Raw genomic sequence first — 26,683 nt, forward strand, 5'->3', positions numbered from 1 at the left:
TAACAAATCACTTATGCATTAGGCTCTTCGACTTGCAGGCATTCGAGTTGCTTCTGAATGTCTGAACATTCCATTTGTCAAATTTCCATAATACAGCGTTCTCGATCCATTCTTATCTTTAGGAATCGAGCTAAACGCTTGATTGATTCTCTAACAGCCACTCACCTTATTATACTTCCGGCCCAATTTCTTGGTCTGTCTAACAGTCATTCATCTCACTACGTCTACTGCCCACAGCCTTCATTATAACCAGTAATCCAGATTTTGAGCACTCAAGCATCCGCCCGCCCCCCCCCCCCCCTTCGGCCCAACAATTTTAATCACAATTACGGCTACCACAAGCTCGATCCCTGGTCATTCTAAGACGTTCATATTATATCGTGACTCGGAGTCAATGTTAAAGTGCAGCTCCTCCTACAACTGTCTGGTGAGGTCAGTCCAGAGGTTGCAGAAAGCCAGCAGCATACCATCTCCAACAGGAAAACACTTGTGAACACGTGTGCATCACCCATGAGTTTCGGAACTTCCGATACTGATGGGTGATACGCATGACTCCATACTCTGTCTGGAGACTTTGTTCTTAATTTTGGTATTTATGAAGACGGGCAAAGACCGAAACGCGTCAACATATCACTTCTGAACAGCAAAGTGCATAATTATTTACTGTACTATTCAGCAGTGGCTAAAGATTCATGTTTACATAATCGTCGCATTTCTGCTACACGACTTCATATAGCACCTCAAGTCTCTGTTAACTAATTCGAAAAGTTCAGGTCTGTTTGGGACGTCACCATGCATGTACAGTAGTTAGCGCATGTATGTGCGTAGGTGTAAATGGTTGAATATCATTGTCGTCCGCTTGGAAAACAGCTACGTTGCCCATTCAGCGACGGAGCTTGGTCCAGATGTATTCCGGCACATAAAGAACCCTTCGCCAAATCTTCCGCTTTCGAATCTAAAGTATGTCAGGCAGCAAACAAAAGATTATCACAGCAAGGATAGTGAGAGCAAAACAAACGTGCAGCTCCGCAGTCCCGCCGAGGTCACCGCATCAAACGAGAGGACTTACGTAACGTCTGTTATACAATCTTATTCCATAGCACTCATCGTTTCTGCTACCACAGAGCATTCTGCTTCGCAGATAGGCAGACGGCGGCTGCTGCATGACACGACATTTAAGACCGCGACGACGAAATCTGCACGGTCAGTGTTCAGTGATAGACTTGCCCGAAATTTTTGAGGCCAGTGCACGATACTGGGGTGACGTCTCTAAAAAGTTCCTCGCCACTTGTCGTTACTGTGCAGAATCCCGGAGGATTCAAATAGACGAGAGGGGCAGGACAGTGACAGTCTAAGAGCGACTTTGGTGAAAGATGAGTCACGTCGCGGTTCTCGGAGCAGGAATCTCGGGCCTAGCGACCGCCAGACGTCTGAATGATGCTGGTTACCAGGTATGTGGAGTCTGCAGGCTCCTTTGCACTAAACAGCGTACTGTTTTCTTTCCAATCTACGTTTGTATGCTCTACAAATCGTTAAACAGTGAGAGACAAAGAATATTTTCATTGTTCCACCTTTTAGGTTTTTCTTTTCTGTTACCTCCACAGATGGAATGAGGGACGAATGATTCTATGAGCATGTGTGCAAACTATTATTAGTTTAATTTTATGTTTACCTTCCTTGTGAGATTGGTGTCTAAGACGTTGGAGAATATTAGTAGACTCCGCTCAGAAAACCGATTCATGAAACTTTCTAAGTAGGTTTAAGCGAGAAATGAGGCTTCATTCTTTGGGTGTTTACCGTTTGTAACTTAGCAGCGTCTCTTTCCTGCTCTTACGTTACTAAACTACGTGTCCTTAGTATTCAATCGACTCACCTTTTACTAAAACCCGACCTGCACCATTATAATAAAATTCAAAGATTTTTAAAGTAAAGTTTAAAATTTGCAGATTTTTTCTTATGCTTCATTATGTGTACGAATGTAAACAAGCGTAATAGACGCCATATCAGTCTAAAGGCTTTCGTGAAATTTGTCACCTATGGTAAAATCTTCTTAGTCATAAGGCTACATGCGCAGCCATCCATGAACACCACTGGAATACTGAAGGAGACCCCAGCGGTGTGTCCGAAACGATGAGCGGTGAACAAATTTGTAGAGGAACACGGCGCCGCCTCACGACTCATAATATTTAATCATCAATAATAACAGCTCCTCTATATTCATAGTTCCGTTTTACAAAGACGGATAAAGTGGCAAATACGGATCCATACATGCCGGTAGTAACTACTCTAACAGAAAAATAATCCTTAAGTTTTAAATTATTGTGCAGGCTAGTTGTTCTTGAACGATACTACTTATTACTTTCTGTTAGCATGTGCACTATGCCCTCGTCAATAAATCAGGAATCACAACTTGTAGACAGCATTAATGTCAACATACGTCTCGTTTTATTAGTATTCTTGTGACCTGCTAATAGTCTGTTAATAGTGACAATTTGTTTCTCGTGAACGTCGAGTTGAGAAACCAAGAGTGTCGTGCAATCTGTCCATAATGTTTTAGTATCTTCCTTAAACGGTTTTTGTAAACAATGTCCCATATCGAATATAGGTATTTTTTTTTTATCTAATCCTAAAGTTATCTGCATCAGCATCCAAATCTGCAAACAACTGTAAAGTCCATAGCATAGGATATTTTCTAGAACACCCCATATTACATATTCCTACGTTCCATTCACGTGTGGAGCACAGGAAGAATGACTAATGCCCCTCTGCGCGTTGTAATTAAGCTAATGCTGTCTGTGCTCTTAGTACGGGAACGATCCACAGGGGGCTGTCGTACATTACTAAATTTCTCACTTACTTGCGGCTCTTTAAACGTTGTTAGTTGGATTTCGAGTAATAGTGTGAGTCTATCTTCAAGGGTGTCGCAGTTAAGGGTTTTCGCCTTGTTCTTGACGGTCGCTTTCGTGACACTGTCAAATAAACGTACGACGATGTTATTCTTGTATACACATAAGAACACTTGTTACATCTGTTTGATTTTGGTCCCACACACTTATGCAATTTTCTAGAATTGGTCGCACAAGAGTTTGTAAGCAATCTACGTTCTAGACCGAAAATATTTTCCCAATATCCGACCACTGTGTAATTATTTCGCTTAATAGTCCCATAAACTGCTACACGCAGTGTTTATATGAGCTGACTGATTACAGTTATGACTCGTCGATACTGTAGTCAAATGAACTCTGTTTCTGTGTTTTGAGAACTGCACAGTCTCACGCTTCTGAACGTTTAAAGCAAATCACCACACTTCGCTCCTTTTTAAAATCTTAACGAAGTCTGAATGAATATTTGTGCAGCTTCCTTCCAGACAGCTCATATAATCGTACGTACATCCTCATCTACGTGATTACTCTGCTATTCAGAATAAATTGCCTGGCAGAGGGTTCATTGAACCGCTCCACTCTCGAACGACGCGCGGGGAAAAACGAGCACTTCAATTTTTCTGTGCGAGCCCTGATTTCTCTTGTTTTTTCGTGACTATTATTTCTCCCTATATAGGTGGGTGCCAAAAGAATGTTTTCGCAATCGGAAGGAAAAATTGGTGATTGAAATTTGATGAGAAGATCCCGTCGCAACGAAAAACGGCTTTGTTTTAATGATTGCCACTCCAGTTCACGTATAATGTCTCCCCTATTTCGCAATAGTACAAAACGATCCGCATTTCTTTGAAGTTTTTCGATGCCATCCGTCAGTCACACCTGATGCTGATCCCACACCGCACAGCAATACTCCAGAATAGGGCGGACAAACGTGGTGTAAGCAGTCTCATTTAGTAGACGTGTAGCACCTAAATGTATACAAGGCAAAAATTCTATGTTTCTTTCACTATACTATTACCTTAGACCTGTGAATAAAGCGGGACCTCAAAAGAACGCAAATGTAAATATTGAGAATATTATTGTGCAGCCTACAACTACGTACTGTATGACAGCGCACTCCACGTGGGAGTGACTTACGTAGCTGGATTTGGACTTCTATAGGCAAGCAGATACCGATGTGAGGACGCTGTAATGTGCTCCATGTTTCTCCAGACATAAAAGCCTATAATGTATTGTTACGCTATAAAAATATTGTCCCATTTTGTCTGAAGGGAGTGCAGAGTTTTCAGCCGTAGGTGTCTGTGTGTGTGTTTTCGTTTTGCTACCTAAATTATGTGTTCATTGCACAATGAATAATGAGGAATGATGTACAAAGGATGTTTCCTACTTCACTTTGCAGGTCACGGTGTTCGAACGATCAGATAAGCTGGGCGGTACTTGGGCATACACTCCCAGCACGTGGCTGGATGATGACGGCAGACCGGTGTACACCAGCATGTATGAGAACTTGGTGTGAGTACAAAAAACACAACAAGAATGATAATTTGTGTATCTGCAGTCGTTTTCACATGTGAATCCGTGGATGGCAATTACTAGTCTCGTAATTTGCCACACAACTGGGGAAAACCCTCAGAAACCTTTGGTCTGTTTTCGAAAGCGGAAAATTCTTGTAATTAGTTTGCATGGGGATCTATTGTGTCAAAGTGTATAAACCCAACTCGAGATGCACTGCAGTATCGCCGAAAACTAGACAAAATCTAGGTTATCTAGTAATCAGGACTGCTGACAACCGCGGCAGAGGTCGATACATCGGTTCTATTTCAGGGCGCTCAGAGCGCAAGCCCCTCTAGCACGCTATACGGTACAAAGTTCTCGGTCTACATTACTGTTCGTTCCAAACACATCAGCTTAGGAAAACAATTGCGTTCTTCTGCGAGTGGAAGTTTTAGCTTCGGTAAAGTGTTTTCCGTTAAGACCTGCTATACTTCAGGCGCAATTTGTCTCCAGCTTCCCTCATATTGAAAAATTGTTGACAGCGTTTTGGTTAACTTATTGTGACAGGTAACCAGTCTTTAATTCATCTAAATGATGGATATAGATTATGTCTGGACGGTGAGCAGACCAGCTGAATGAATCCACTCCACATTTTTCGACCATTATCACGTTGCTACAAGCTTGTCACAGTAAGATCCTGAAGATCAAGCTCTGTCACACCTTGACGGGCCGTTGTGTCACTGACGTCTTCACGGGGATTGCAACGGAAGTTCTTTACGTCTGACAAGACCGTCTAACTTCCGTTCGTTCATTACGTTTTAGATTTCAGAGCCCACTGCAGTTAATACATCGAGCCTGCTAGAACGAGGGGCAGTCTTTGTGCTTCCTTGTCGCTTCCACTCCACCGTAAAAACACTCACAGAGGGCCTAGCTTATTCTTGTGAAACATGGTTGACGGGATACTGGAATCTTTTACTCCCTTCATTCACAATAAAATGTATTTAATGGTGGCCTTCATCAGAAACAGCCACTACGAAAATGCCACAGCTGTTAAAAAGGAATAAACATACCATTGATCTAAGAGCGAAACTCTATGTATATCTTTCCTGTACTGTGGTATTTATAAGAGCACTTTGTTTTTCGTCTGTCTGTCCGTCTGTTAAGACCCCTATTTCTCAAGGAAAGGGTTGAGGTTTCAAGCTGAAATGTATGTCAAATACTATAAGCTACTGTCCCTTGACAGTTAAAAAGTTTAAGCTTCGAAGTCAGTGCAGCCATTAGCTGCGGCCATCTATGACACATATTTTGAAACTCGCAAAATCACTCATTGGAATCTATATGGTACTTTCGGTTGCTGTAGATTCATGAAATTTGGTAAGCTGAAAACTTCTCCGTAAACCGGAAAATCGTTAATTTGTAATTATATCACATAAAAATACTTTTTGTCATTTGTTATCCCGTCTGTATGTCTCTCTTAACACCCCTTTTTCTCAAAAAACGGGTAAAGGTATCAAGTTGAATTAATAAAGTCTGCGGCTCTTAGCGGTGTAAAAAGTTTAAGCTTCTAAGTATATGCCTTCCAAAGACACAGCCGCTTTCGTTACGTATTTTGCATTCTCTCAAACTCATTCCTCAAACATATATGTATGTGAAATATCTACATATATATAATTTAGCCATATTCACAATTTGTTTTTTTTTCCTGAAAATGGCACACTTTCGCTTAATCTGAAACCGCTGTTCTGTAATTATATTGCTAGTAAGTAGCCAGATCTCACGTATTTTCAAAAGCTGTTGCTGTTTCACAGCACCAACCTTCCGAAGCAGCTGATGACGTTTCCAGGCTTCCCCTTCCATGATGTGGATGACTCATACGTGCGTTCAGAAGAAATACTAAAATATATCAACAGTTTCGCCGACAAATTTGGAATCAGAAAACTCATCAAGGTAAGTCGTAGATTTTGAGTAAATTAAAATTCACAGCAGAGGTAATGTAGACCCAATGTTTTCTACTTTGCTTTGTTTTATCTGATTTTCCAGCACCTAACAGCGCTAGTGTGTGTAGGGCTACAAAACGGTTTTCTCAGCAAAACGTTCTTTAGTTGGCAGTGGTTTTCGCTATTAAGAGTCTTTAAAATATGTGTCTGCTATGTAGATCATTCGTTGCTGATCACATTTATTTATATAAGCAAGAAGTACGTAATATATTTGCTTAAATTACAGTGACGTGAATTTTCCGAGCTAATAGATTGTGTAAACGGATGTTTCATTTGGTACAAGTCTAAAGCTACTCCTGGATGCTAGTAAACGGCGACAAGTACATTTGAGTAATCTCAGTCAGGGTGACCTACGCGTTACCTCTAACGTACATTTGATATCACTATATGACTACTACGTGGGACTGGATACACCTCAGAAAACGTTGGGGCTACACACTATACGGCCAATCCTTGCGGTTTTCATAGCCTCGTAGAGCACGTTGATATTACTGCGTCCCACAGTTATTTGCAGTCCCCCATCTCGAAAGAGAGTCGTCGCGTTTACCCTACTGGCTAGTAGAAGAGAAACATTTGTTAATAGACACCATGTACTAAAATACATTTTAGGAAATGAAATGCAGACAAATATTAGCAATCAAAGCCATGCTGTCTTGATTTTCGCCCAGAATGCGTTAGACAGGGGTATTATTTTATGACTACACCTAACACCATCTGTCTGATATATGGTGTTTCATGATTTGCCTGTTTTACTTTCCATATTCCTCTCTCATTCAGTATTCGTGGCATTGCGTTCGACACCACTTCCTACATCTGTGATGGTGTAACACACGTCGAGCAAAATCTTCCTGGAAGCTCGATGCAATCTATCAGAATTATTTGATGCTTAATTCAACATATTTAAAGACTGTCACTTCAAAATACGCCACTCCACTACAGATAAATTCTCAATGTACCACAGGTGACTAATAAGTTTCCGTTTACCAAGTGCGAGGAAATGATTTTGTTTATTTACCAACAAAGGCACCATGGGTTCCAAGACAGTGTTAGTTTGTTGACTGTAATGCAGTGTAGCAGACATATTGCTGCAAAAAAATTATTCATTCATTCTTAAGTGCACTTTCTTTGTGTACTGGCAAAAAACATCTGGGATGTCGAAGGCAGTAACATTCCACGAATGTTCCAGTATTTCAACTGAGAGAATAATGAAGTGTCTCTCACGGGGACACAGGGAAAAGAAGTTTAGCAACAGCAAAATATCCCTGATTCGACGGTGAGAACAAAAGGCACAAAATACTGTGTCTCGCTAGATACTGGTACGAAGGTTCACAATGCTGCTATCTAAAAATCGCCTGACTGTTTCTAGTATGTAGCAACACCAGTAGCAGCTCGGTAGGAAAATATACTTGCAGGGAAATAATCCAAGACAGGAAGAAGATGCTTTGATATGCAAATGATTAGCTTTTCAGAGCATTCACACAAGATTGGCGCTGGTGGCGACACCTACAACGTGCTGACATGAGGAAAGTATACAACCGATTTCTATTACACAAACAGCAATTGACCAGCGTTGCCTGATGAAACGTTGTTGTGATGCCTCGTGTAAGGAGGAGAAATGTGTACCATCACGTTTCCGACTTTCATATAGGTCGAATTGTAGCCTATCGCTATTGCGGTTTATCGTATCGCGACACTTCTGCTCGCGTTGGTCGAGATCCAATGACTGTTAGCAGAATATGGAATCGGTGGGTTCAGGAGGGTGATACGGAACGCCGTGCTGGATCCCAACGGCCTCGTATCACTAGCAGTCGAGACGACAGGCATCTTATGCGCATGGCTGTAACAGATCGTGCAGCCACGTCTCGATCCCTGAGTCAACAAATGGCGACATTTGCAAGACAGCCGGCCGAAGTGGCCGCGCGGTTCTGGCGCTGCAGTCTGGAACCGCGAGACCGCTGCGGTCGCAGGTTCGAATCCCGCCTCGGGCATGGATGTGTGTGATGTCCTTAGGTTAGTTAGGTTTAACTAGTTCTAAGTTCTAGGGGACTAATGACCTCAGCAGTTGAGTCCCATAGTACTCAGAGCCATTTTTTTGCAAGACAACAACCATCTGCACGAATAGTTCGACGACGTTTACAGCAGCATGGACTATCATCTCAGAGACCATGGCTGCAGTTACCCTTGACGCTGCATCATTGACAGGAGCCCCTGCGATGGTGTACTCAGCGACGCACCTCGGTGCACGAATGGCAAAACGTCATTTTTTCGGATGAATCCAGGTTCTGTTTACAGCATCATGACAGTCGCATCAGTGTTAGGCGACATCGCGGTGAACGCACATTGAACGCGTGTATTCGTCATCGCCATACTGGCGTATTACTCGGCGTGATGGTATGGGGTGCCACTGGTTACACGTCTCGGTGACCTCTTGTTTGCATTGACGGAACTTTGAACAGTGGACGTTACATTGCAGATGTGTTACGACCCGTGGCTCTACCCTTCATTCGATCCCAGCGAAACACTACATTTCAGCAGGATAATGTACGACCATATGTTGCAGGTCCTGTACGGGCCTTTCTGGATACAGAAAATGTTCGACTGCTGCCCTGGCCAGCACATTCTCCAGATCTCTCACCAATTGAAAACGTTTTGTTAATAGTGGCCGAGCAACTGGCTCGTCACAATACGCCAGTCGCTACTCTTGATGAACTGTGGTACCATGTTAAAGCTGCATGGGCAGCTGTATCTGTACACGCCATCCAAGCTCTGTTTGACTCAATGCCCAGGCTTATCAAGGCCGTTATTACGGTCAGAGGTGGTTGTTTTGGGTACTGATTTCTCAGGATCTATGCACCCAAATTGCGTGAAAATGTAATCGCATGTCAGTTCTACTATAATATATTTGTCCAATGAATATCCGTTTATCATCTGCTTTTCTTCTTGGTGTAGCAATTTTAATGGCCAGTAGTGTATATCACAGCGGATCTCATTGTCTGGGAGAGGGAGTTAGTTTGAGTTGCTTTGGGATGGATTATGTATTTAGGTATGGCGTTGTAAGATGCTCTTTATATTTTTCTCTGGCTGAAATTGAGCCCAATTTTACAGAACTTAATATGAAGTGAACTTTAACTGATCTGGATGCAGCTTGACTTTGTATTAAATACTTAACAGAAGTAAGTAATCATACTTTCCACTTACCTCTCGTCTTGACAACACGGTTGCAGATTTCTCGAGAGTACAGCGGCAGACAGTATGCAGGCAGCAGATAAGCTAGATTTCTGTTTCTAAATTCATGTTGGAACTGTAGCGGTAATGCGTAATAATAAACAGTGGAGTGGGTAGAATAAGTATTCTTATAAATGTTAAGCCAAGACAAAGATCTTAGACTGAGTAATACTTCGCGTCATCTTCACACTTTCATTGGTCTGAACAGTACTACGCTTAACAAACTAATACTACTACTGCTTTGGCCACACAAACAGCAGTCGGTCTTTGGCCTCACCAACTAGCCTGCTGTAGCGTCCTCGGTCCGTGTATTCTTTTTCAGACAGCCCTAGCGTACTCATTTCCTCTCTGACCTGATCAATCTATCGGAGTCGTGGTCTTTCCCGTGGTCTTTTGCCTCTGATATCTCCCTCCACTACCTGCCTGATCATCTGGCCTTTTCGACGCATTACATGTCCATACCACATACCACATCAGTCTTCTTTCTTTGATCACCGCCACGATACGCATCGACCTGTATAGCTCCTGCAGTTCACAGTTCTTTCTTTTCCTCCATTCATCTCCATCGTTCACTGGCCCAAAAATCTGTGTGAGGATGGCATTCTCAGATGTCAGGAGTTTTCCTTCCGTCTTTTGGGTGATGGTCCAGGTCTCTGCTCCATATAAGACTACAGGTTGTATTATTGTCTTGTAGATCTTGGTCTTTCAAGATCTCGATAGAAGCCGGGACTTCAACACCTTTCCCAGAGCAAACCTTGACCTGTTTTCTGCTTGTATTCGTGCGGTAATTTCCTGGTCTATCTCGTTTCTCTCAGTGAGTACAGCCCTAAGATATTTAAAGTCTGTTATCCTTTCAAAGACTTTCTCCTCCACCTTCAGGCGTCCGTCATCATTTTCTCCGCTATCTACGAGGTATTTTGTCTTATCCATATTCAACTTCAGGCGAAATCTCATTGCCTCTTCCATTAATGTTCTTGTTGTTTGAACAAGGTCTTGCTCTTTGTCTGCTATTAAGACTATATCATCCGATAGGCCAGGGTGTTGATCCTTCTTCCCAGCTGTATTCCTGTCTCTAGGCTTGCTACCTTTCTCAGGGCTCTCTCCAGTACCAGATTAAACAGAAGAGGGTAGAGGCAGTTTCCTTGTCGCACTCCAGTTCTCATCTTGAACTTTGATATGTTTCAATTTACTTTCACCATGCATGTTGTCTCCTGGGTGCATATCTGTGTCAGTTTTATTAGTTTTCTGGGAACTTGAGCCCTTTCGAGTCCCAGCCATATTGCTTGTCTATTCACTCTATCATATGCCTTTTGGAAGTCCACAAAAAGGCAGTGAACATTTTTGCGTGATTCCCAGAACTTTGCTGACACTTGCTGTATTGTATGTAAATGGTCTACAGTTGACTTTCCCTTTCTGAAACCTGCTTGTTTGAATCTCAGTACTTTCTCGACATGTGGTGTTAGTCGCTTCAGTAATAACGTGCTCAACATCATATAAGCTTTACACAGTAGTGCGATTCCTCTGCAATTGCTACATCTCATTGGGCCCCCTTTCTTTAGTATACGGCAGATGACAAACTCCTTTCATTGTTCTGGGATCCTTTCCTTCCGCCAAATTAAGCAGATTAAGTGGTATAGTCTCGCTTGTAGAGTAGCCCTTCCCTCCTTCAGCATCTCTGCTGGTATGCCATCTATTGTGCAAAAAAAAAAAAAAAAAAAATGGTTCAAATGGCTCTGAGCACTATGGGACTTAATATCTGTGGTCATCAGTCCCCTAGAACTTAGAACTCGTACTTAAACCTAACTAACCTAAGGACATCACCCACATCCATGCCCGAGGCAGGATTCGAACCTGCGACCGTAGTAGTCGCGCGGTTCCGGACTGAGCGCCTGAACCGCTAGACCACCGCGGCCGGCATCTATTGTGCCTTCAAGGCGGTGACGCATAAGAGAAATTATCTTCGCCTTAATATGTTGAATTTCAACCTGTCGTTGAACAGAGAGAGCATAGTTTGAGAGCTCCCGGAGAATTGCGAAATAGCACTCCATGGTATGTTGTTGCCACAGCATTTTGTTGCGACCGTAATTCTACATCGAACGGCGTAAAGCAGGCTTGGTGCAGTCGAGCCACCACCCGAGAGTTGAAGGATACGCTGGAAGGCGTCTCACACAGTTGTTCCGCGTCGTTTCTACGATCTTCCTGCATTCCGGATCCTTGAGATGGGCAACATTCAGCTTCCACAGGTCTCGACCGCGCCACACCTTCTGCCTCTGGAGCGAAACAATGCAAATGAAAGACGACTTGCTGAATGGCTGGTGACGTACGTATCACCATGCACGCTGTCCCAACTATCGGTGAGGTTCAGTTCATGCACGAGCAGCTTGAGTTCCAGACATGTGGTGAAATGAGGATGTTGGTCCTTCTGGAATAACACACAATTGAAGTCACCGCCAAGAATAATATGGTCGTAGCGGCCTGCAAACAAAGGAGCGACCTGTTCTGAGTAGAATCGCGACCGTTCCCGTCGCTTGGCCGTGCCCGAGGGAGCGTAAACATTTATGACTCGGACACCGTGGAAAGTCACAGGAAGACACCTGGCCGACGGTAGGTAAATCGCGTCGTCTACCTCAATGCCCTCCTTTAAAGGAATAGCTGTCCCACTGCCTTCGTCAGCACACGGCGTGAGGTAGGAAACATAGCCATAGATATCAGTAAACTCTTCCGGGCTAAGTTGCCGTGGTCTATCTGTAGAACTTCTTCTCCCTGACGTTTCGTTCTCAACTACGGAGAACATCTTCCGAGGTGAGTCGACGACTGGCTGCTAGGAGCTGGGGCCGCCGCTTATATAGAGATCGTAGGGGGCGCCACCACACGTCACGTGGCGTCGATGTGCAGCTATCTCTGGCTATCGTTTGTTCTCTCGATTGCAGGCAATCGATTGTCACGTGATTGATGCAACGTCGACCGCCATATCTTATCCAATTTTAATCCTTCTTCTTTACGATTAAAATTGTATTGATGTTTGTGGATTTCAATTGCCTCTCTATACATACGTGTATAATAGTGCGACGTCCTCGCTAGCACGCTTGTTTCACCAAATTTTATTTCGTGATCTACATCCTTAAAAACATGTTCCGCTACTGCCGATTTGTCGATATGTCCCAAGCGACAGTTTCTTTTGTGCTCCGTCAGCCGTGTATTAACACTTCTTTTTGTAGTTCCTATGTAAACCCTGCCACAACTACCCGGAATTTTATATACCCCTGGGGTGGCTAGGGGGTGACGAGCATCTTTTTTTGATCTTAGGCATTCACTAATTTTCTTAGTAGGTCTAAAAATGGTCTCTACCTGAAACTTGGCTAGTACTTTTCCAATGCGATCCGTGATATTATGGATGAACGGAAGAAATACTTTTCCAGCTGATGGTTGTTGCTGTCTCCTATTTTTAGGCATTTTTCTATTTGGGTGAAGTGCTCGGTTAATCTCGTTTTTCGTATAACCATTTTTCGCAAAGGCCATTCGTAAATGATTTAGTTCTTCTTGCAAGTAGCCTGGTTCACAAATATTATTGGCCCTATCCACTAGTGTTTTTATGACCCCCCCTCTTTTGCCTAGGGTGGTGGTTTGAGTTCTTATGGAGGTAGCGATCAGTATGTGTACCTTTCCTGTAGACCTTATGGCCTAAGGTCCCATCTGCTCGTTTGATAACTGATACATCCAAGAAGTTAAGTTGTCCATTCTTCTCCTTCTCCATAGTAAATTTAACCTTTGGGTTGATGCTATTTAAGTGTACCAGAAAATCATTCAAGTCTTCTTCCTCATGATTCCATATTACAAAGGTATCATCCACATACCGATACCACTTCGAGGGGCTTTTTTTGGCCGACTGCAGTGCTTGATGTTCAAAATATTCCATGAATAAATTCGCAATTGCGGGACTTAGGGGGCTTCCTATGGCTACCCCATCGATCTGTTCATAAAATTCACCATTGTACTGAAAATAGGTCGAGGATAGACAGTGTCGTCATCGACTCACCTCGGAAGATGTTCTCCGTAGTTGAGAACGAAACGTCTGGGAGAAGAAGTTCTACAGATCGACCACGGCAACTTAGCCCGGAAGAGTTTACTGATAAAGACGCCGGCCGTGAAAGCCTACATGGAATGACAGCCATAGATATTAGGCAATTCACGGAGCAATTGTAGTTCGACAGGATTGCCAATGGTGTTGACATTGATGGAGCCAATCCTGTAAGCTTTTCGTGGAACTGGCACTAATGGGACACTCATGGAGGCACGAAGAGCAGCAGCGAACAGGAATGTTGTCCCAGTAGGCTGCACATTCCCATCCAGAAACCCTGTCGATTACCAGTCGTGAGTTGGAGCAGCAGCATTCGCTGCTGTCTCAACGGTGGGTGATTCGTCGTCTACATCGTCAGACCACGCAAAGGTACGTGGATGTGTGTGTCCGGAGGAGTACCTGTGGAGTCCGAAGGCGGCTGTTCAACGTCCGTAGGTACAGCGTCTGGTGCATGCAAAGATGGTTGTATCTCCGACGGGGTGCAGACTGGTGTTTCCAACACGGAATCGTCCATCGGGGCAATATCTTGATAGGTGTGATCCTCATCGTCTTGAGACTGCGTCCTGCAGGTGTCAGAGAGGGCTATCCGCCATTTCCGACGTCTCTTCGACGACCGTAGCTTGCGCCCGTGATCTTCAGTGTCCGAAGATGCCTGGGAATCCTGATATTCGGGCACAAAAGCATCGGTAGGCACAACCATGGAGTCAAGGGCCGTCCCTGTCCTCGGGATGCTCACCACTGCACATGTCGCGAGGAGGAGGCCAAGGCGTCGGTCCTTCCGCTACAGTCGGAGGCATTACTGGAGACGACGATGTGGCAGTAGTAGGAGCCAGTGGTGATAGCGGTCGGGGGCCTTTATGGAGAACTTCGACAAACGCAGCGGTAGCGTCGTCGGAGCAGTCATGGCCGGCAGGTCCCCAGGCGGTAACTGCGTGATTCTGCGTTGCAGCCACCTGGAAGGAGGTGTCCTTCTTTGCCACATCCCGAACATGTCTTCGGCTGGCCATCATAAATAATAATTGCACGGTAGCCACCAATATATAAGTAGGATGACACATGTTTGGTTAGCTCTATGCGGATCTGTCGTACTCCATTGAGACCCGGGTATATAGTGAACTGAACCCACTTTTCAGCATTATGACTAATCACCTTTCGCCCGCAGCTCGTGGTCGTGCGGTAGCGTTCTCGCTTCCCACGCCCGGGTTCCCGGGTTTGATTCCCGGCGGGGTCAGGGATTTTCTCTGCCTCGTGATGGCTGGGTGTTGTGTGATGTCCTTAGGTTAGTTAGGTTTAAGTAGTTCTAAGTTCCAGGGGACTGATGACCATAGATGTTAAGTCCCATAGTGCTCAGAGCCATTTGAATCATTTGAACTAATCACCTTTCCGTATGAGCGGAATGCAGATACCACCACCTCTGAAGGCACCTCGAAAGGGAGTTCAAATACACGTATCTTCCGCAATCCGAGTCCCGCATGCTCCACAGTTACGTCACCGATGTGTCTGTCAGAGTGATGGAACTTAAGACCGCTTCGAGTTGCAATTAGAATTTTGTCACATATGTCTTCCTTAACCAATCACACGTATACTATACTGTTCACTATAGACAGGTGGATGCCAACAAGACCGTTGCAATCAATCTTGACTCCATCTCTGATAAACCGGATTTCCAGTGCTTTTGGTCGGGCATATTCAGGTGCAAAGCTAATTTTCAGTGTAGATTTTCTGTGAGTATAAGCCATTCTCTGTGGAAGGAAATCAAGCGTGCTAAGACGGCAGAATTACGTAAACAACTCCGCGAGCGAGCTGCGTGTCGAGGACGTAAACAAGACGTCCGTACCGCTAACGTGCCGGAAGGTGACTCTCCATCTGAGTCACCGAAGGCACAGAGGATAGTGCGTCTGCAGGGACCATCTCGCGCACGCCTCCCACGAGTCCCACATTCTCACCTTACATGTCCAGACACTACATTCGTAGTGTCCCTACCCAACACGTCCGTCAGCAGCTGAAGGTGTCAATGTATAAGTCTAATTTCGTTCTAGACGGCTGCAGGTCATCAGTGGTATCTGTTCTTGCGGACTTGTCCGAAAAAACGGACACCATATCCATGTAAAAATAATTAATGTCGAGAAATGAAATTTCGGAAATGCATTTGTCTAGGTAACTTATTTAACCGACTAAACTTGCAAGATCAGAGATTATTGTAAGCGCAAAGTAAGCCTTCGCAAATGTGAAATGCTACTACATTAACAGCCGATGTATACGAGAGAATGCTGAATGCAAACATGCAAGCGTGCATGCATTGTGTTGTACAGTTGCCGGATGTCAGTTTGTGGGACGAAGTTCCATGCCTCTTGCATTTCGTCGGTCAACAGGGATACGGCTAATGCTGTGCCTGGATGGCGCTAGTGCTGTCGTCCAATAATCAACCAAATACACTCTTTTGGAGACAGATCTTGTCATCCAGAAGGTCAAGACGATATGTTGGCACTCTGTGGAGCATCTGAGCGTTAACCTGTTGGAAAACAGGCGATGGAATGCTGTTTACGAATCGCAGCACAACCGGTCGGATCACCACCTGCTGTGATACGGAATCGCACCCCAGGCCATAACCCCACGTATAGGTCCAGTGCGTCTAGCACGCAGACATGTTGGTTGCAGGCCCTCAGCTGGGCTACTTATATCCAACAAAAAGACTCTCTGGCGTCTTAGCGGAACCAGCTTTCATCAGAAAACACGACAGACATTCACACTGCCCTCCAATGAGCTCTCGCCTTGACACCACTGAAGTCGCAAATGGCGGTGGTTTGAGATCAGTAGAATGCACGCTACAGGGTGAACGGCTCGGATCTGCCGTTGAAGTGACCGATTTGTAATACACTCCTGGAAATTGAAATAAGAACACCGTGAATTCATTGTCCCAGGAAGAGGAAACTTTATTGACACATTCCTGGGGTCAGATACATCACATGATCACACTGACAGAACCACAGGCACATAGACACAGGCAACAGAGCATGCACAATGTCGGCACTAGTACAGTGTATGTCCACCTTTCGCAGCAATGCAGGCTGCTATTCTCCCATGGAGACGATCGTAGAGATGCTGGATGTAGTCCTGTGGAACGGCTTGCCATGCCATTTCCACCTGGCGCCTCAGTTGGACCAGCGTTCGTGCTGGACGTGCAGACCGCGTGAGACGACGCTTCATCCAGTCCCAAACATGCTCAATGGGGGAGAGATCCGGAGATCAAACTGGCCAGGGTAGTTGACTTACACCTTCTAGAGCACGTTGGGTGGCACGGGATACATGCGGACGTGCATTGTCCTGTTGGAACAGCAAGTTCCCTCGCCGGTCTAGGAATGGTAGAACGATGGGTTCGATGACGGTTTGGATGTACCGTGCACTATTCAGTGTCCCCTCGACGATCACCAGTGGTGTACGGCCAGTGTAGGAGATCGCTCCCCACACCATGATGCCGGGTGTTGGCCCTGTGTGCCTCGGTCGTATGCAGTCCTGATTGTGGCGCTCACCTGCACGGTGCCAAACACGCATACGACCATCATTGGCACCAAGGCAGAAGCGACTCTCATCGCTGAAGACGACACGTCTCCATTCGTCCCTCCATTCACGCCTGTCGCGACACCACTGGAGGCGGGCTGCACGATGTTGGGGCGTGAGCGGAAGACGGCCTAACGGTGTGCGGGACCGTAGCCCAGCTTCATGGAGACGGTTGCGAATGGTCCTCGCCGATACCCCAGGAGCAACAGTGTCCCTAATTTGCTGTGAAGTGGCGGTGCGGTCCCCTACGGCACTGCGTAGGATCCTACGGTCTTGGCGTGCATCCGTGCGTCGCTGCGGTCCGGTCCCAGGTCGACGGGCACGTGCACCTTCCGCCGACCACTGGCGACAACATCGATGTACTGTGGAGACCTCACGCCCCACGTGTTGAGCAATTCGGCGGTTCGTCCACCCGGCCTCCCGCATGCCCACTATACGCCCTCGCTCAAAGTCCGTCAACTGCACATACGGTTCACGTCCACGCTGTCGCGGCATGCTACCAGTGTTAAAGACTGCGATGGAGCTCCGTATGCCACGGCAAACTGGCTGACACTGACGGCGGCGGTGCACAAATGCTGCGCAGCTAGCGCCATTCGACGGCCAACACCGCGGTTCCTGGTGTGTCCGCTGTGCCGTGCGTGTGATCATTGCTTGTACAGCCCTCTCGCAGTGTCCGGAGCAAGTATGGTGGGTCTGACACACCGGTGTCAATGTGTTCTTTTTTCCATTTCCAGGAGCGTAGGTCTGTGTGTCGCTGTGGTGCCAATTGCTGCAGCTGCAGATGCAGTACGATGCACCAGTGCCATACGTCGAGCCGTATGGTCTTCCCTTTCGATAATGCCACATGCCATCCGCAGCCCGGTCATCTTGAGACCGCACATTCTCATGAACACCGCTGCCAGCAATCACGTACGGTGGCTACATTCCTGCCAGTATTTCTGCAGTATCGCAGAAGGGACATCCAGATTCTCGTAGCCCTGTTACACGACCTAGTTCAAAGTTAGTGAGGTGTCGATGATGGCATCTTTGTTGTCTTAAAGGGATTCTTGACTAGCATCAGCTCACTACGTCAAGTCTCAAAGCTAACCGACTCTCATGCCCGTTACAGCGCGTATTTAAAGCAAACCTGATTTGCATCCTCTTAGTTGCGCTATTAGCACCACTGTTATGCGACCGGCGTGAAATTTGAATAGATAACATCTTGCAGATGGAGAAATACGCCTGTCGCACAACTCTATCCCAGTATTGCGCTTTTTTCCCTTGTGTGTATATTATATATAATATATACAGGGTGGTCCATTGATAGTGACTGGCCTAAATATATCACGAAATAAGCGTCAAACGAAAAAAAAAAACTACAAAGAACGAAATTTGTCTAGCTTGAAGGGGGAAACCAGATTGCGCTATGGTTGGCCCGCTAGATGGTGCTGCCATAGGTCAAAAACAGGAACCCCCATTTTTTATTAAATGGTCGTGTAGTACGTAAAGATATATCAATGTTTTAGCTAGACCACTTTTTTCGCTTTGTGATAGATGGCGCTGTAATAGTCACAAACGTATAAGTACATAGTGTCACGTAACATTCCGCCAGTGCTGACGGTATTTACTTTGTGATACATTACCCGTGTTAAAATGGACCGTTTACCAATTGCCGGCCGCGGTGGTCTAGCGGTTCTAGGCGCTCAGTCCGGAACCGCGGGACTGCTACGGTCGCAGGTTCGAATCCTGCCTCGGGCATGGATGTGTGTGATGTCCTTAGGTTAGTTAGGTTTAATTAGTTCTAAGTTCTAGGCGACTGATGACCTCAGAAGTTAAATCGCATAGTGCTCAGAGCCATTTGAGCCGTTTACCAATTGCGGAAAAGCTCGATATCGTGTTGATGTATGGCTATTGTGATCAAAATGCCCAAACGGCGTGTGCTATGTATGCTGCTCGGTTTCCTGAACGACATCATCCAAGTGCCCGGACTGTTCGCCGGATAGTTACGTTATTTAAGGAAACAGGAAGAGTTCAGCCACATGTGAAACGTCAACCACGACCTGCAACAAATGATGATGCCCAAGTAGGTGTTTTAGCTGCTGTCGCGGCTAATCCGCACCTCAGTAGCACACAAATCGCTCGAGAATCGGGAATCTCAAAAACGCCGGTGTTGAGAATGCTACATCAACATCGATTGCACCAGTACCATATTTCTATACACTAGGAATTGCATGGCGACGACTTTGAACGTCGTGTGCAGTTCTGGCACTGGGCACAAGAGAAATTACGGGACGATGACGGATTTACTCGTTCTATTTTGCGACGAAGCGTAATTCACCAACAGCGGTAACGTAAATATGCACTATTGGGCAACGAAAAATCCACTGTGGCTACGACAAGTAGAACATCAGCGACCTTGGTGAGTTGATGTATGGTCGTCATTATGGGTGGAAGGATAATTGGCCCCCATTTTATCGATCGCAATCTAAATGGTGCAATATATACTGATTTCCTACATAATATTCTACCGATGTTACTACAATGTGTTTCACTGCATGGCAGAATGGCGATGTACTTCCAACGTGATGGATGTCCGGCACATAGCTCGCGTGCGGTTGAAGCGGTATTGAATAGAATATTTCATGACAGGTAGATAGGTCGTCGAAGCACCATACCATGGCCCGCACGTTCACCTCATCTGACGTCCCCGGATTTCTATCTGTGGGGAAAGTTGAAGGATATTTGGTATCGTGATCTACCGACAATGCCTGACAACATGCGTCGGCGCATTGTCAATGCATGTGCGAACATTACGGAAGGCGAACTATTCACTGTTGAGAGGAATGTCGTTACTCGTATTGCCAAATGCCTTGAGGTTGACGGACATCATTTTGTGCATTTATTGCATTAATGTAGTATTTACAGGTACTCACGCTGTAACAGCTTGCGTTGTCAGAAATGATAAGTTCACAAAGGTACATGTATCTTATTGGAACAACCGAAATAACATGTCAAACGTACCTACGTTCTGCATTTTAATTTAAAAAACCTACGTGTTACCAACTGTTCGTCTAAAATTGTGAGCCATATGATTGTGACTATTACAGCGCCGTCTATCACAAATCAAAAAAAGTGGTCCATCTAAAACATTGATATTTCTTTACGTGCTACATGAATATGTAATAAAAAAAATGGGGTTTCCTATTTAAAAATCGCACTTGATATGCGTTTGACCTATGGCAACGCCATCTAGCGTGCCAAGCATAACGCCATCTGGTCTCCCTCTTCAAGCTAGACGAGTTTCGTTCTTTGTAGTTTTTACGTTTGACGCTTATTTCGTGAGATTTTTGGCCCGGTCACGATCAATGGACCAGCCTGTATATGTTTCAAATCGGATTACGAAGTCTTATGTAGACAATGATCTTCCTCTTGTCCTGAAGGACAGATTTCGTCAAGGTCGTAATAAAACTATAGATTTGTGTGAATTACAAGCAAACAAATGAACAAACGGACTCTCTTCTTTATGTACTCGTATATACTCGTAGACAGATAGAAGGTAGATGGTTGTTTCTGGTGTGAATTACCGAGCAAAGGGAAAGAGATAGTAATTTATTTTACTTTCAAGGAACCAATTAATCTAAACCTGACCTTCCCATGAGCATTCAGGAACAGTGGCTTAATTACTTCTTCACTATTAGAACACACAACGCCTCACGATTGTTCTTTTTCTGAAGTGTATCAAATCACGTTGAAAGACAATGACTGGGTGGTGGTACATAAATGCCAAAGACAGCTGAATTGCTTAGAGGAGAAATATTTTGTGGTGAGAAGTCATTTCTTTCTTCGCAGTTCCAGCAGCACGTGGAGAAGGTCAGCCCACGCGGGTCACGCTGGGCAGTGGAAGTCACCGACCTGCGGACACGCCAGTTGCACACCTACGAGTTCGACTCCGTTGCTGTGTGTACCGGGTGAGATGCTCTGCGCAGTTTGCTACTTTTCAGTTGATATATACAGCTATTCAGTTGTGCTTGTGCGATTTCATTTTACAGTGAGCCATTGTATTAACCGCCAATAAATCCCAAAATAGATGAGCTGTTTTAGCCTTTTGTAAGACCAAACAACGATACAAGAGCAAAGAGAATAAACATTGTAGTTAAGGCATGACATTCCGCTTTAGCTGAAAAATAACTAAGGCCGCAGAAAATTGTGAGATGAAAAGCACAGTTGGCTTACCACAGAAATCATGTTCAGCATAAAGGGCATGAAAGAGAAATGTAATAAAGTGTGATACAACCTCATAGAAAGCTACCGTATATTACACTAGAGACCTACCTGCCCCAGTTTCACTCTATAAGCGCGAAATATCTACCGCCTGCGACGAGCGACTCCATAATGTGTACAGAACTGGGAAACATACCGTGGATGCACATAATCAGATCTAAAAGTAATTATATTTATTCCTTTTGCAACTATAAATTCTGTGAGGTCAAATGAAGCTCCAAACAACAGTCATTTACATATACATGATTCCTATGCAAGTCACGCTTAGTGAGAGGGTTCATACAACCACTATCAGACTATTTCTCGACCTTCCCACTCCCGAAAAGCAAGTGGGAATAACGAAACATTCCCGTGTCAGCCCTGATTTCATATACTATATTCTGATGGGGATGCCCCCTTGTATAGATGGGAGTGAACAACGTAGCTGGCCATTCGGAGATGAACGTCAGTGATTGAATATCGGTAAAAAGGTTTCGCCCCAACGGAAAACACCTAATGTTTTAGTGATAGGAACGCAGACTAATGTTACCCGTGACACTCTCTCCCCAGTTTGCGACAGTAAAAAACAACCTACCGTTCTTTGCAGTTTTTCAATGTCCTCCGTCAACCCTGCCTGGTAAGTACACAATATGTGCAAGAATAATCCCAAAGGCGATGAACAAACGTAGTGTTCGCAATGTCTTTCGAAGATTTGTTCAATCTTCTAAGTACCATGACGATTCTCTGTATTTGCTTTAGGAAGGGTTCGGACGCTGCACTTCATAATGGAAGCGAAAATAAGGACAAATCAAGATATGTTTTTACGATTTGTAGACCTACATTGGACAATGCAAATTGGTCCAAGAAACCCTCAGAAAAATTGTGTAAGCTGTACGGAAAGACGGTTAATATACAATACATACAAAAGCCAAGAGGAATCAATAAAAATTGAAGAATAAGAACGAGTTACTCGGATTATTTTGTTAGCTCCATATTCTAGTTATTATTACAGTTATATAAGTTACCGCCATAGCTTTTTGCCATCACATTAAATCAGTCACTTACACATTTTCATTTAAGAAATTAAAAAAAAATTATTTATCTATTTTTGTTATATTTTATATAATTACTGTAACAAGTTATAATACATTTTAGTTAATGAGTAGATTTTCACTTAATTGCATGTAACAGTACATACTCGTGAAATATGTGTGAAGGAGCGACATCTGACGAGTTTACGTCACAAACCTGTTTTGCATTTCGCAACTGCACTCTTGTTCGCTGAGAACAGGAACATCGTTCTCATTTCGACCCGGCCTGCACTGCATTATTATACCAGTGCGACGCGATTTTTTTGATTAATCATATGAAAATAAAGTAAGGCTTCTGTAGTTTTATTCACGTGCATCTCAAAAATATTTTAACCACTAGTATTCTATCTATATTAAATTACTGGTAATTTATTACTTTATAGTTGATTGTTTACAAGAGGTATACAGGGTGAATATTAATAAAAGCGAAAAACTGCAGGGACAAATGCCTGACTGGAAATGGAAGAAAAGAGGTCCAATGAACATGTGTCTGGAAATGGACAGTGTGTGCAAATGACAATAAATCGTCCCTGAACACAGTACAGAGTAGAATTGCATGCATGTCACATGTTCAAAGTCGCCTCCATGGTACTGCAGGTGAAACGGATAGAACTGTTTATGATTCAGGATACACATAATCGGACTTCGACTTAAACCATGTTTGCGGACCGCTTGCCTGGAACTTGTACTAGGGTTCGTCTCACTATCTGTAGAATCCGGTCCTCCAAATATGGTGTAAGCACAGTTTGCCGCTTCCCTACGCGTCAACTATCTGGAAGGACTCATGATCACTCAAATGCCCAATAAGTGCTTGAAATGTAATTTGATGTGGTCGGTGTCTGTGACGGTACTTGTTTTGGTACAGCTGCGCTGCCTCTCGACCGATTTCGTCAGCTTGCCCGCACACAAATACAATCTCGGCTTGTTGTCGACTTGAATACCGGGCCATTCTGCTGCTTACAGGACGCTGCATCAATCACATAACCTGCAACACACGAGGAACACATGGCACGTGGTCAGAGGAAGTGTCATCCGTCAGTCAGCGCCATCTACTGTGGCAACGGTGCATTTCCGGACACATATTCAGAGTACCTTACTCCTTCTCCAGTCAGGAATCCGTCTCTGTAGTTCGTCGGTTTTGTTGATGTTCACCCTGCATATTTCAGTAGCTCTGTTTTGTTGTTTTTTCTTGAGATATGATGATTAAGCACCGAAATCGATAGTCTGGCTCAAGTTTGTTTGTGATCATTGACTGGAATTGCCGGGCGAATTCTATGCCATTCTCTTTCTTATCTAAGAGATAACTCTGGAGTGAGACATCCGGCCTCTGTTCGCAGACAATTCTGGTGTCCCAAGTACCCAGCGGTGGAGGGGCGCGACCTGTTCCGCGGCCGGCAGTCGCACTCCCACGAGTACCGGAGGCCGGAGCCCTTCAAGGGCCGCCGGGTGCTGGTGGTGGGCGGCGGGCCCTCCGGCTTCGACCTCGCCCTCAACATATCGGCCGTGGCTGAGCAGGTACGGCACACCACTCCTGTGCTACTCTAGCTTTGCTTATAGCCACATTGAATGTAATTCAAAAAGTGTAATACCAGAAACTTTGTAGATTTGTCAACTGTCAGATGTAGGGGAGAAGGAGTGGGGAGGGGGGGGGGGGCGGAATGGACTATAGAGTCAGAGAAGTCTCGGTCGTCTGACTTCGTCTGGAGGTGCTAGGGTGCGCTCAGACTGACACCAGGTTAGCAAACCAATGTCTTTATGGTTTAGTAAGGTAGCAACTGTTGTCGCGAGCAAGTTGCGTAGACTGCCTATAAAAGTAAGTAAATTTGCTGCTCTGTTGTAACTTTCCGGACCGTTTCCTGCTGAGGTAAGAATGTCATATTTCTTTCGTCACAATCAACATTTATTCTACCTAAGTCACCGTGTTCTTAGCTATCTTTGTTTTACAGTTCAGTAGTAAAAAATTTAAACAGTGGTTACTGAATATTTTCTTAATACAAATGGGTATGGGAGGAAATGGTCTGCTGGTAAGGTCCATTCCTGCCCGGTCGTCTGTTTTCTTCATGTGACAAAACGGAGAGATATGATTGGTTCAGGAAAAACATGGAACAAGCTGTTGAATAGGTAATTAATAAAACGATGACTCCACAATGGAACTACTTGAGGAGGGATCTACAGGATTTCAACTACCTTTTACAACTTGGAGGTCATTAAACCGGCTGCGCACTGGAGTAACTGGATGCAAATCAAACCTATTTGAATGGGGTTACAGTGATGGCGACAGGTGTGAATGCCGAGCAATACAGGACTTGGACAACCTACTGATCTGCCCAGATATGTCTATAACATGCACTAAAGATGATATTTTGAAAGTCAATGACAAAGCAATCTACGTTGCTAATTACTGGGAAGGGAAGATATAATTGGTGCATCCGGACACGGAAGAAGAAGAAGAACCCATGAAAAAGCATCGGAACCATCTGTCGCGCCTTTGACTACATTAATACGATACGTAGTAAGGAAAAATGGCAATCCCATTTCAACAAATGACAAAACCTCCACAAAAAGTCAGTGCGTTTTCAAAGGGTAGCAAGGTTTAGAACTTGTCTTATACCTTAAGGATTTCAAAAGTTATATATCCTTCCACAACTCAAGTATACAGTTATACAGCGTGTTTTTTGATGTTTCTTATTGTGTCATAAACGCTACTGAACGAAAACCATGCCGTGGTTATCGTGTTTGCGTACAATTGCAGTCGACCTGACAAAGTCAGGCTCACACGTCACGTTTTATTTAAGAATGGTGCTGCAACCATGTTGTAGTTAGAACAATATTGCATTGGATTCATATTGCAGATAACATGCTTGGTCATCATCTGGTTCACTGCTGGTGATAATATTATGTTTCATTCCGTAGTATAAACAGAAAGGTTAAAAACTGAAAAATAATTCATTTAAACTGCTCTTAGTGCGCAGAGAAACCACTCGTTATCTTGCCGCACTTGACCGCGCCGTTCGCTAACGATGTGGGTCGCTTTCTTATCACCTAACTGACGCTCTCCGGTACCAAATGAGTCTTCCCACTTCAGTGACTGTGGTGTTCTACCAGATTCACTCAGTTCATGACGACTGGCAGTTCATTACCTGTGATAGTTTTCTGGATCTTTTCAACACTGACACTCAAGTGTAATGTTATGATGTCTATAATTTTGAAAAGTAATTATTAATTACTTAACGCTGAGTGAATGCGTGACATCCTCATGTTTGGAACGATGGCAAACTACATACAAAACCCACATATTCGTAATACTGAAGGTAATCACAGATTATTTTTCAAAGTTATAGAATCGTGATATTCACCATATTTTTAAAAAAAACTATTCTATCAGGTGTTAACAATTAGGTCAAGACTAAATGCGGAGAAATGCAATAAATTTTTAGCAGCTGGTTGTGGTTATTCTACAACAAAATGCCTTTTATGTAAGCTGTTGCACACAAGTTTGTGAAGGAAATACAACAGTTGTTCATGGCGTTGCTGAAGAAATCCATTGTACAGTTTCCACGGGAAGCTACACATAAAGAACTCACCTCTCAAGGATCGTAGGATATTCAGGATTTGCGGCGACTGAAGTAGGAATGGTACCTTGTCTGTCGTCACGTCTCTAGAGAAAGTTGATTTACGCTGAGATTGTAATCTCTATTCATGTTTCCCATCTGCCAGACAGTTCCATTCATCTGATATTCCTGTCCCCAGACCTTGGAAACATCTGCCTTCTTCATCTACTGTTTCTTCGTCGAAACTAATGATGCAATTAAAGAAAAGTGACAGTGGAAAGCTGCAGATGACTAATAGACAGTAATTTAACATCCAATATATTACAAACTAAGACTAACTGTGTGGTAGTGCTGTTACGATGTTTTATGGAGTCCACCCACATTCTGAATCAATGTCAAGATGTAACGTTGCTGTAGGACAAATAAGGAAATAGGAAATACACCTAAATACAATGGAAGTTAAACAAGAATGTCTCCAGTCCCTAGAGAGAACAATAACTGTTGAACTGAAATAAATTAAGAAAAGTTAAGAGGTCAGTTACGAGTTACGAAATAAAATCACAAAGACAGT

General features: G+C 44.3%; 1 protein-coding gene across 1 annotated transcript in view; it reads left to right on the forward strand.

The window, feature by feature from the left end:
- Positions 1 to 1,114: 1,114 nt before the first annotated feature.
- Positions 1,115 to 26,683, forward strand: part of LOC126187559 (senecionine N-oxygenase-like) — a 50,061-nt gene continuing 24,492 nt past the window's right edge. Inside the window, exons 1-5 of the mRNA XM_049928713.1 lie at positions 1,115 to 1,451; positions 4,279 to 4,391; positions 6,182 to 6,320; positions 21,060 to 21,178; positions 23,899 to 24,076. Of these exons, the coding sequence (XP_049784670.1) occupies positions 1,374 to 1,451; positions 4,279 to 4,391; positions 6,182 to 6,320; positions 21,060 to 21,178; positions 23,899 to 24,076 (627 nt within the window). The 5' untranslated portion in view covers positions 1,115 to 1,373. The remainder of the gene's footprint in view (positions 1,452 to 4,278; positions 4,392 to 6,181; positions 6,321 to 21,059; positions 21,179 to 23,898; positions 24,077 to 26,683) is intronic.

This window comes from Schistocerca cancellata, chromosome 5 (genome assembly GCF_023864275.1).
Source record: "Schistocerca cancellata isolate TAMUIC-IGC-003103 chromosome 5, iqSchCanc2.1, whole genome shotgun sequence".
In the NCBI taxonomy this organism is placed as follows: domain Eukaryota; kingdom Metazoa; phylum Arthropoda; class Insecta; order Orthoptera; family Acrididae; genus Schistocerca; species Schistocerca cancellata.